Consider the following 10,700-nt stretch of genomic DNA (forward strand, 5'->3'; position numbering starts at 1 on the left):
GCTATGTACCTAGATAACTAGGTAGGTATCGATAATCAGCAAAATTAAAACTCCAACATGGAAAATTGATAGTATAATCTATCATACTAATCATTCCCTCAGGCTGAAGAATTGGCGCTATCCGGGGATTCCGAGGTGTTCTGTATCAAAAAGCGTCATGGATCCGTCCATACCTCAACCCGAGTCCCTCGAACCCCAGCAAATCCGCGTCAACTTCACGACGACATCACCCGATCTACAACTCCCAGAGGGACGAACACAATTACTCGTCCCCTCAGACATAAAGCGATATGGCCTATCCCGCGTCCTCAACTCCGAGTCCATGCTCAACACCCCATCGCCCATTCCTTTCGACTTCCTCATCAACGGCGCCTTCCTACGGACCTCACTCGAAGACTACCTGAAGGCCAACGGTCTATCCTCCGAGAGCACAGTTACACTACAGTACGTGCGCAGCTTGATACCACCCGTGTACCAGGCAGGCTTCGAGCATGACGATTGGGTTAGCGACATTGACATCTTATCCGAGAGCTCTCGTGCGGGTGTATGGAGCGGCGACAAGTTTTCTACAGGCCAAGATAGAATTTTATCTGCGTCTTACGACGGGTTATTAAGAGTATGGGACGGCTCGGGGAATGTAATTGCAACCTCACTTTCAGGAAGCTTGGGAGGCCACAACGCCACCGTCAAATCCGCCAAATTCCTATCTGCGTCGCTAGTCGCATCGGCAGGACTTGATCGTACTGTCCGAATATGGAAGTACACCGAAGCAGACGACCACTTCTCCGGCACCCTGAAACCTTCACTCGAGCTATACGGACATAAAGCATGTGTCGAGTCCCTCGATGTCCACGGCCCAACAGGGCGCATCCTCAGCTCGTCTAGCGACGGCAGCATCGGGCTCTGGACAACCTCCAAGTCATCTGCTCCTGCAGCCCCGGCATCCCTCCTCCCCGGCGCCACCACCACTTCCAAAAAGCGCAAGCTCGCCCCCTCCACCGCGCCCCAGCGCGGTGCTCTCTCTCTCCTACAACCGCATACTTCTTCCGCCTCCGCCGTTCTGTTCTCCCCAACCGACCCCACGATCGCATACTCCGCATCGCAAGACCACACGATCCGGACTCTCGACTTAACAACCTCGAAAACCGAAAATGTGATCACGACCTCTCACCCGCTCCTCTCTCTCATCTGGCTCAAGCGCGGGCTCCTTGCGGCCGGTACTTCGGCGCGCCACATCACGCTCGCGGACCCCCGCGCCGACGCATCCACGACGTCCGTTATGACGCTACGCGGACACCGGAACATGGTTAGCACCCTATCCGCATCGCCCGACAACGAGTATAGCCTCGTTTCGGGATCCCACGACGGCACCTGTCGGATCTGGGATCTTCGTAGTGTGCGCGCAGGCACCAGAGTCGAAGGCGGTGGTAGCGTGAGCGAGGCCGTGTACGTGATCGAACGAGAGAGCCAGAAGGCGCAGAAGAATGGCAGTGGTAAGAGCGACGTCCCTGGGCGTGGGGCTAAAGTGTTTGGTGTGGCATGGGATAAGAGCTGGGGGATCGTGAGCGGTGGTGAGGATAAGATGGTGCAGATAAATGCGGGGAGGGGTTTGTTGGCGGTGGATTAGCACTCTTGGTGGTATAGAGGTTATTTATGGTGTGGTGATTTCTGTATAGAGAAAAACAAAGGCATGGTGAATATACCCAAGTAATTAGATATTTAATGTCTAGTCTATACCTATATCCCTCGGCCATTCAAAATCATATTTTGTCCATAACCGTGATATAAATAGAAGATTGGTACATAACCAAAATTAGAGAATAGCGCCAATGCAGCGGAGGAAATTGTCAAGGGGCCATCGAATTCTCCTCTTGCATTAGTGTTATCGTACGCGGCATGATAATTACGGTTATACCCTTACATACAACAAGCTTAGAATACACCCTCTAACGGGTTGTATACTAAGCTAGAATCAGCGACTTGGTATCAGTCGATTAAATCAGTAATATTGAGCCGTTTAATTTATCCCATTGTAGATAGTCAATCGATCTCCCGAATAATCATCCCTAAGATAGCCACCTTAGGAGCTGACAGGGTTCTTTTCCCCTATCTAGAAGAGTACAACCGCAAGGTCATTAACGGGTTCGAGAGGAGCGTTATAGACTCGGTTTCGAGACAAGAGCAGCGATATAAGGCCATCGGGATTGCAACGTGTCTTCTAACATCGTACTCAAAATCTCCGCGCCCAGCCTCTCCATATCTGCGGGAAATCTCTCGGTCTGGATTGCCGTGAGTATATAGCTGGTAACCGTAGCTAACTTCAGGGGAGGATCCCGTAGCAGCGCCGCTATTGTTTGAGGATCGAGGCCCTGCTCGTGCCACATGTAGTAAGCGCGAAGCTGCACAAAAGTCGCCCGCGTATTAAGATGAGAGCTCTTATAACGGGCCACACGGTCTTCGGCGATCTCGACGCGGGAGTCTTTCGTACCTGGTGGTAATTTGGATGATGTCCTTTTCGGCTTGGTGGGAGCTGTAGCCTCTAATTCCATTTCCTCGGTCGCGTCTACCACCGGATCATCGTTGATGGCCAGCAACGCACCATAAGCCAGGCGAATGGGGAGATCGCGCTCCGCATGGTATGGGGTGGGCGGGCAGGGATCGAGTTGCTTCCTATGATATTCAAGAGTAGCATAAAGTTGTAATCCAGCATATGCATCCGACGACGAATCTATACCGGCATGAGATCAAGCATGGCAAGTTTAAGGGAGGAAAAGACTCACATATGACCTGGTCCATACGTAGAGGCTTAGTCCAGTCACTTGATCGGACGTCCTGGCCCTTGTATAGGGGTAGATGCAAATATTGCTCTACCTGAGATGCTAACGTCACGAGTCTCTTGTTGATTTCGCTGTATCGACCCGTGGCCGAATGGGTAACGAGCTTATACAGATGGCTGAGCTCTAGTAACCCCTTCGAATCGACACTGAAGAAATTACGGAGCCGAGTTGCGTCGCCTTTTATAGCAACGCCGACTTTAGTGATGTTCGAGTCTTCCATAATAGCCTTGAACGTAGGTCCCAGTATGTCGTCTTTGTTAGCGAAAAGAGCGACATGGAAAAGTCCAATACGACTTGGGCTTGCCAGTTGGATTAATGAAACATTCCTTCTAAAGCCTGATGCCTTCGTCGAGTCCGCGGCCCATTCTAAATCGAAGCCAAGTACTTTCTCGTCTTTGAAAAATTCCTGGCAAACTTTCTCCATTGTATGGGTGCTTCGACAGTAATGCACTTTCACCTTCTGTTTTGTGCCATCATCCGAGATCGCTCGATATTGATTGTAAGACCAAAACGAACCGGTAGATCCAGCAGGTGCCTTCTTAGCGGCATAGAACAAGTCATCCATCATCTTGAACGGCAATTCAGATATAGGAGGTCCATCTGGGATCGTTGTCTCTGATAAGTTCGCCTGCTTGTCTAAAGAAATGATATATGCACCTTCACCAACGGTCTTGGTTATCTCTTGCGTATTACGCTTTGGCGTCGACAATGATAGCCCTTCCAACTTTGGATATAAAAAGGAATCATCCAAATCACCTGGATGAGACGCGGCAGAGCGGGTTCTGTCCGCTGCTGCTGCTGCCTCATTCGAAGTTTGCGCGTCTTCAGGGGTCAAGACCGGAGACCGCGTAATAGGCGAGAACGAGATACCCCGTGTAGGATGCCATAACTGATACTTGGGTGGCGTTATAGCCATTTTAGTATTCCGTATAACCCAATTACTGTAATGAATAGTTAACTGTTAATAAATTCCATGCCTTCGCCTCTTATAAGTGTTCCTAGATGGCAGACGAACCGCAGTGTGAGAGACGCGCGCAAAACGTTACGAGATCTCAGAGCATTGCTGACGATCTCTGAACCTGCAAGGGACGTCATTGGTGATAAACGAGTTTTGAATCAGAGCACTGATCCATAATGACTACTACTACTAATACTACAAGGTATGTATATAATAGTACAAGTCGCACTGCTTCTTCTTAGGCAGACGCGTCGTGGACTTGTGGAAGCGGGTTATATTAAATTTCGAGAATCCGAAGTAAATTAGTGACCAGTCCACAGTGGGGGGAACTCATTACTAGTATGAAGTAGTACTAGGTACTTTATTTGCCAAGTCTAGCTTAGTCATCTAATCATGTACCTAGTACTACCTAGTAGGTACACATTAAGTACTAGGTAACTTCAAGTACCATTGAAGTACATGAGTACATACATACCTACATGTATGTACAGTGCCTACATATGTACCTAACGCGTCCACCACTCGCTATCAGGTGACCAAATTTTGTTCGGGGTCTGAGCGGACCTAATCAAAGGTACTTACACTTACGAACATTTCTCAAAGCTGGTATGCTCAAGACGATATAATACTTGCCCGATTACTCTGAGTCTCCAACCAAAATATCCACAAAGACAGTCCCGTCTTCCGAGATGGCATCCCAACTTTTACCTTTAGGTAGTTGAATTTCTATCATGAACGTAAAAATAACACAGTGTAACTTATATGCGGCAACAGAACTCATCGACAAGTGTGTCGGCTCAAGGATATGGGTCATTATGAAGGGTGACAAGGGTATAAAATATCTGCCTACCTAGGTTCTCCAAAAGAAACATTATAGTCTAGTAACTAACAATATTTTGCCAGAATTCAGCGGAACACTCCTTGGTTTTGACGACTACGTCAGTAAGTAGAATTATAAGGCCTCTCTGGTCACATGCCGCAAGCTAACAATTGCCAGACATGGTTCTAGAAGATGTCACCGAATTGTGTGGTTATTTACTACCTATAGGACGTCTACACAATTTCTAACAGCATGCAGCGACTACTCTGGAAATCACACGAAGCTCTCCAAGATACTACTGAACGGCAATAACATCTGCATGGTACGTTCTAGAATTCGGCATATCTAGCGGTAATAAACTCACCATCTATTATAGTTAATACCGGGAGGAGAGGGTCCTGTAGATACATGATTGCGCCCGAAACCAATTCAGCAATTCCACGGCCAACTAGGAGATACTATCGACGACGACGCATAACTAAATGTCAACATTGCATCTTATCAGTTATGAGGAGGCAAATATGTCATGAACTACGTTGACCATGGAACTAGAGACATGAGGTTATCATGATAAAGACGACCTGATAAGAGGCCAACACCATTTTATAGGCAAAATTTGCCACTAGACGAACCAAAAGTATCCGAAATAAAGTGAAATGCAGTGCAATAGAAGCAACTCTCAACCATAACGCCAGGTATCTGCCCATGCCCTTGTCCATTATTCATCGTGAGAACGCCACGCCTGAGAATGCCATGCCATAATAACAAGGAACTTATTTGCTGTTGGCACCACCGCCAGAGGTGTGGTCATCTCCAGCACCGGCCATACGGCGAAGCTCGTACTCTCGGGTGAAATTCTGCGCTAGCTGTCCAAGAGAGGCGACAAGCTGCTTGCATACCTCGATGAACAACTCACGGGGAGTGATAGTACCGTCGGTCTGAAGGCGAATCAGGACCTCGGGTACATTCGGATGGGCAACTATGCAAAGATTAGAATATTCGCTCTCGATGCAGACGTGAACTTGATCCCTACCTTTGTAGCCAGCCATCATCGCGTGGGGATGCTGCTTGAAGTGCTCGGCAAGTAGGTTGCCAATGGTATGGTCTTCCTTCAGGATGATGAAGTCCGAAGTATTAGACATGCCTAGGCCCGTCAGTATCAAGCGACAACTTCCACTTGCCAAATGCATATACTTACCTGCGAACGGCTTCTCAGTGATTTTCTTCTCTCCATCGTTAAGGATGAAAAGCTCGAAACTAAGAAACTGTTAGCTCATAATTATATCAAAAATATGCCGTTTTGATGGAGTTGGAGTTGGGGTTTGGTCCACCACTCTCTTTAGAGCCCATGTTGATTTATACTAAATAGCAAAGTAATATGTAACGTAGACGTTGGGATTTGGGAGAAGGGCAAAAAGGACAACGATGATGATGATGGGGAGGAGGCAGATTGAGTCACCTATGAAATTCCGAGGTATTGTTGCCCAAGCAAAGCAGATCTCCGTTTATGTTTGAGTGAGGCATGTTGATGGCGATGACGACAACGAGTTTTCAGGGTATGTAGAGAGGACAAGACGTGGGAATTGAAAGAAGTTAAGCCCAGCTTTGGGAGACTATCCATTTGCCTTAGACGGGATAGAGAAACATGCACCTTCTCTCCAGAAAATACATGACATGCTCTCTCATCGTACCTCCTCCATCCTGCCGTGGTAAACCAGAAAGGGAAAGGGGAATGTGAAATCGAACAATAAAGTTTACGAATATTACTGACCGGTCGGGAGCGTTCATCGTGAGTCTGATCGGGAGACAATCAAGATAATAATTATCTATTCAAGTCCAAATCAAGTTCAAATCAAATCCAAAGTAGAAGTTGGGGTCTCTGTGTGGAAATCGAATTTGCGATGTTCTAAATGGATGTTTACAAGATCAAGAACATGAACAAATAAATGAATGCCAGCCGCCTAAATGTTACATGTACGTTCTCACTTTGATCAAAGAATAATGATTATTTGAGCCAATCGGATATAGTTCGGCTAAACCCTTACAGGTCATAGTTCATGCACGGACCACCGCCTTTAATCCTTAATTTTCTTAGGTAATCATCTATATTACTAATAACCAGTTCTAGAAGCTGGCATATGTCACTCTGAATAGATGCTACTAGGAGTGCACGTATATTTAAATATGTCCATTCATGGGATAGGTTGTAGATGTACATATCTACATACCTAGATAAAACTGAACCCCATCAATCCCTCCGTACGCCGTGGCCATGCAAAGAAGCAAACCCTTATAATACATCCAACTGTCCCAATTGCAATTCAACCGTTGCAAGAAGATAACCTGGACGCCTAGGTAAGGAGCCCCTTTCATCATTTCTACTTGTAATCAACGATTAGGACGATGAAGTGGAATAATAGAATCCACCATCTCCCCATCCGCAAGGGGAGGTGTAAGGCTTGACCATATAATCTCCCTCTTCTGTAATTGGGTATTAGCAGCCTCTATTTCACCGGCAACATCGCTCATCTGGCTAGCGTTGTCGTCTGGTACGGCCGCTGCCTGAACCTGCCTCTGAAGCTGTTCGAGGGTTGTCGTATTACCAAATTGTTCATTGTTCTCAGATGAAATATTTATCAGCCCTCCTTCCGTACTAGTCGTTTTTAAATTATCGACCTTGTTCCCTTCGTTAAGAAAGCTTGTGGTATCGTTGTTTAACTTCGTTTCGTGTCGAATTGTAGGAACAAGAACCGGGTGTGGGTCGACGCAATCGTAGAAAAGCATGAAAACTCCACCCTGTGCTAGCACAGTCTCTTCGGCCACCTCCCACACGCTTTCGTCACTCAATCGCCACCATTTCGCGTCCGGGTCTTGATCGTCATTACTATCATTTCCGTCGATATCATCTGCATCATTAAGCGACTCGGTCTCTTGGTTGACATTATCATTAAACTTCGACGGTTCGCAAGGATGTTTTCGATAACAGATATAATGGCCATTTTCGTGCCGTCCCTGATGAGTAATAACTGCGCGTAGTTCATAGATAGGCCCACTAATCTTGGACGGCTTTAGATCGCCTGAAACCATAGAAGACATTGGATCCGTAACCCAATGCTCTTCGTCGCCTAGTGTGTTGATAGAAGCGGCCTTGTCGCTGTCAACGGAGCTAACAACATCATCGGCGCTTCCTATGCACCACGGACCGAGGTCGAGGGTCTTCGGAAAGCGTACCGCAGCGAGGTTCTTGAACATACGTCCCGTGCTCTCGTCAAATACTGACCGATTCATATGGATTGCAAGGCTTTGAGGTGGTCGTGCTATGGCGACTTGTTTGGTTTTGGCAGAGCTGACTCGCTTCTGTACCTGGCACTTATCTCTTACGGCTGTCTCTCCGAAGTCGTCTTCTTCAAGAGCAAGCTCTACGGCCTCTAGTCGTGAAATAGGCCCCCGTAGTTCATCTTCGGCTTTGTTGTTTTCTTTTCCGCGAGATATGAGCAGTTTCAGAAGCCTTTGAAGCTTCAGCAGCGTACACTTGGCGCACTCAACCCCCTCGATGGTTTCGAGATCCGTGTATGAATCTAATCGTTCGAAAAGATCGTGCTCTGTTTGCTCGCGCCCAAGACTAAGAGTTAGACAGTTGAATGGGATCATAGAAAGCCCATCTGAATGACCGCATAGAACGCATGCGACTCTTTGCGCTACTAAACCTTCAAGGGGATTCCTCAAAATTCTCGCATCCGACACCGCTTTAGAGAGTACCGGTAGTGACTGGTAACCGCTATCGTCACTATGTTGACTGTCTTCGGTATCGTCTCTTATGCTTACCAATTCAAACCCGGATGAACGGCGTTTAGGTTTTGTCGCCTTCGACATTTCTTTTTCGACCTCGTCTAGTATTTTGGAGAAGTATTCTTGCGCATCTTGCTGCTGCCAAGTATCTAAAGATTTTAGCTTCTTCGGTGTCCACAAGGTCTTTCCATTATAACTGGCATCCGTCAACTTTGATATGAGGTCCCGCAAGGAAGTTGCTGAGCCTGATTCTTCCCCGCTCTCGGAATTGTCCTGCTCTAAGCCCCTGGCAAGGTAAGACGGAAATGGCTTCAGCGACGATAGTCCCTGGAGGATGCTGTTCTGAAAGCAGGAGTTGTCGTAATTTCCTAAGCCGGGAGGTTGATCGGTTTTGTGCTTGATGAGGGTGCTGTTGGATAAACTAGAAAGACTTCTTCTACCAGCATCGGCAACAGATGTGATGATGCCGCCCGTCCCATCCATCCCCAGTATTCTTCTAAGCAGTTCGCTCTTAGCAGTGTATGATCGAGATCGGGCCGGTCGCAAAGATTCCGGGATCGGGAAGGAGGGCGGATGGAGCCAGTTATCGAGAGCATAGAGTATGTTCGAGGGAATGATGACTATAAAAAAGTGCCTAAGAAGTTCTCCAGGATGTCGAGGTCTGGAAAAGGGAGAAGAATGTAGAGACTGATAGATGATAGAAAAGAGAAGAAGTAGCAAAGGAACAATAACACTAGGTTGTTGTAATCGATCGAATAAAGCTCCTTTGAGATACTGAGAATAGAAATTACCAGGAGGGTCGAGATGTGTCTCTAGGTGATGGGAGTGCATCCTGGTGTTTGCGAAAAAAAAAAGTTATCGCGCGCTGGCCTAGTTAAGCATGTGATGATGTGAAATCGGTGTCAAGCCGTCGAATTATCAAATATCCAGTATTAAGGCAGAGTAATTTTTGCGAAATTAATCAAGACTAAAGTCGCCATGGCAAAGAGAAGGTGTTGTCACGTCGCGCGTTCTCTTTCTGCCTTTTCTGTATGTACGTGTACGTATTGCGATATGAAAGATGGGTTTCTGTCAATTGAAGGAAGTACAGCGTAAGAAATAGGTTGACAGGGCTGATGCGACAGTTTATTTTTAGTGGATCATGAGATGTCTGGTCAGATGAATCTTGCGAATTATATAACAGCTCTAGCCTCATATAGAAGAATGAATGCCGATCCTAAATTGTTAGTGTGATCTATCATTGGCTGATTTATTAGGTATTTACAGTTGCTACGCAGGTCCTTCCCTATAACAAAGAAAAAGAAATCGTTATCGGGTAATTTTGCGGGGCAGATTTTTAGAAAATAGTCCTAAAACTGCGACATGCGCATCATTATCGAAACCTCAAAAGTTTAGATTAGTTTTCGTCAAAATCAGAATAACGACAGTCATGGGTAAAGGCGCAATCACAAAGAAGAAGAAGGGTACGCAATTATAATCCCATGATTCCTTAGCAATGCGATTTTTAAAATAATTAACGATTCTTTATAAATAGGTCCTTCGATTCATTCCCGAGCCGCAAGGCGCGCTACCTCTCCAGGCATCGACACTGACAAATCGCTGAAGAATGTCCAACCACCTGCTGAATCAGTCGATCATCGCCCTTCGATTCTCTCCATACACCAAGGAGCTGGCGTCACAAAAAAGACAAAGAAGAGTAGGAACATAAGCTTCAAAGCGCGAAGAAGATACGAGAAAGGACAGGATCGAGCGGCCGCAGTCATGGATAGGACAGAACAGAAAATTACTAAGAGTAAAGGACAAGCTCGGACAATACAGACAAGACGAAAGACATGGGACGAAGTCAACAACCAAATACCTACGATGAAGAAATCTCAAGCAGAGGTAGAGGAGGAAGATGACCAGGGAGCTTCTGAGTTGGACGATGGAATGGACGACGCACAAATCGAGGAAACCCCCCAAAATACATCAGCCATAGACACGAATCCCATACAAGAGAATCGGGAGGCTATGGAAGAAGAACAAGACGATGAGATCCTATGATTTTTAGGGTTACCTCTTAATAAATATTTGGGCATTCTCGGTGTATGGAGATACAACCCAATAATTTTAATCGTTTTCTCCGCCTCGGGATGTTCTTCAGCAAGATTGATTTCACACTTTAAACCAATACTTTATCAACTTTGAATAATTTGAAGTTTGATGCATACCTAGGTAGGTACCTAGGTATTGTACCTAAATATTTTCCTATTTCAATACCTCCTGTACTAGTGCTGGCTACACTAAAGTTCGCCTG

At 46.4% G+C, this 10,700-nt stretch overlaps 6 protein-coding genes across 6 annotated transcripts; 3 read left to right on the top strand and 3 right to left on the bottom strand.

Moving 5' to 3' along the window:
- Positions 1–29: 29 nt before the first annotated feature.
- On the top strand, positions 30–1,728 carry GGS22DRAFT_168395 (ribosome biogenesis protein YTM1). The gene has a single exon (XM_047962141.1). It carries the CDS (start codon positions 158–160, stop codon positions 1,625–1,627), a length of 1,470 nt encoding a protein of 489 aa, XP_047817141.1. The 5' UTR covers positions 30–157; the 3' UTR covers positions 1,628–1,728.
- Positions 1,729–4,082, bottom strand: GGS22DRAFT_168396 (ribonuclease H-like protein). Its single transcript, XM_047962142.1, has 3 exons — positions 3,853–4,082; positions 2,781–3,778; positions 1,729–2,728 (listed from the first exon to the last, which is right to left on the bottom strand). Exons 1-3 carry the CDS (start codon positions 3,930–3,932, stop codon positions 2,157–2,159), a joined length of 1,650 nt encoding a protein of 549 aa, XP_047817142.1. The 5' UTR covers positions 3,933–4,082; the 3' UTR covers positions 1,729–2,156.
- Positions 4,083–4,379: 297 nt separating this feature from the next.
- GGS22DRAFT_38592 (LSM domain-containing protein) lies at positions 4,380–5,095 on the top strand. The gene is made up of 6 exons (XM_047966955.1): positions 4,380–4,509; positions 4,570–4,626; positions 4,699–4,737; positions 4,793–4,820; positions 4,874–4,937; positions 4,992–5,095. Exons 1-6 carry the CDS (start codon positions 4,485–4,487, stop codon positions 5,025–5,027), a joined length of 249 nt encoding a protein of 82 aa, XP_047817143.1. The 5' UTR covers positions 4,380–4,484; the 3' UTR covers positions 5,028–5,095.
- Positions 5,096–5,388: 293 nt separating this feature from the next.
- Positions 5,389–6,403, bottom strand: GGS22DRAFT_190627 (DNA-directed RNA polymerase II subunit RPB11; the record flags this gene model as incomplete). The annotated part of the gene is made up of 4 exons (XM_047965006.1): positions 5,389–5,594; positions 5,649–5,759; positions 5,814–5,872; positions 6,387–6,403. The coding sequence occupies 4 exons, from the start codon at positions 6,401–6,403 to the stop codon at positions 5,389–5,391; spliced, it is 393 nt and encodes a 130-aa protein (XP_047817144.1).
- Positions 6,404–6,710: 307 nt separating this feature from the next.
- GGS22DRAFT_168402 (cysteine proteinase) lies at positions 6,711–9,475 on the bottom strand. Its single transcript, XM_047962143.1, has one exon. It carries the CDS (start codon positions 9,233–9,235, stop codon positions 7,004–7,006), a length of 2,232 nt encoding a protein of 743 aa, XP_047817145.1. The 5' UTR covers positions 9,236–9,475; the 3' UTR covers positions 6,711–7,003.
- Positions 9,476–9,820: 345 nt separating this feature from the next.
- On the top strand, positions 9,821–10,456 carry GGS22DRAFT_168403 (Alb1-domain-containing protein). The gene is made up of 2 exons (XM_047962144.1): positions 9,821–9,867; positions 9,939–10,456. The coding sequence occupies exons 1-2, from the start codon at positions 9,834–9,836 to the stop codon at positions 10,445–10,447; spliced, it is 543 nt and encodes a 180-aa protein (XP_047817146.1). The 5' UTR covers positions 9,821–9,833; the 3' UTR covers positions 10,448–10,456.
- The last annotated feature ends 244 nt before the right edge of the window (positions 10,457–10,700 follow it).

The sequence above is a fragment of the Annulohypoxylon maeteangense genome (genome assembly GCF_022496945.1).
Source record: "Annulohypoxylon maeteangense strain CBS 123835 unplaced genomic scaffold GGS22scaffold_13, whole genome shotgun sequence".
NCBI classification, from domain to species: domain Eukaryota; kingdom Fungi; phylum Ascomycota; class Sordariomycetes; order Xylariales; family Hypoxylaceae; genus Annulohypoxylon; species Annulohypoxylon maeteangense.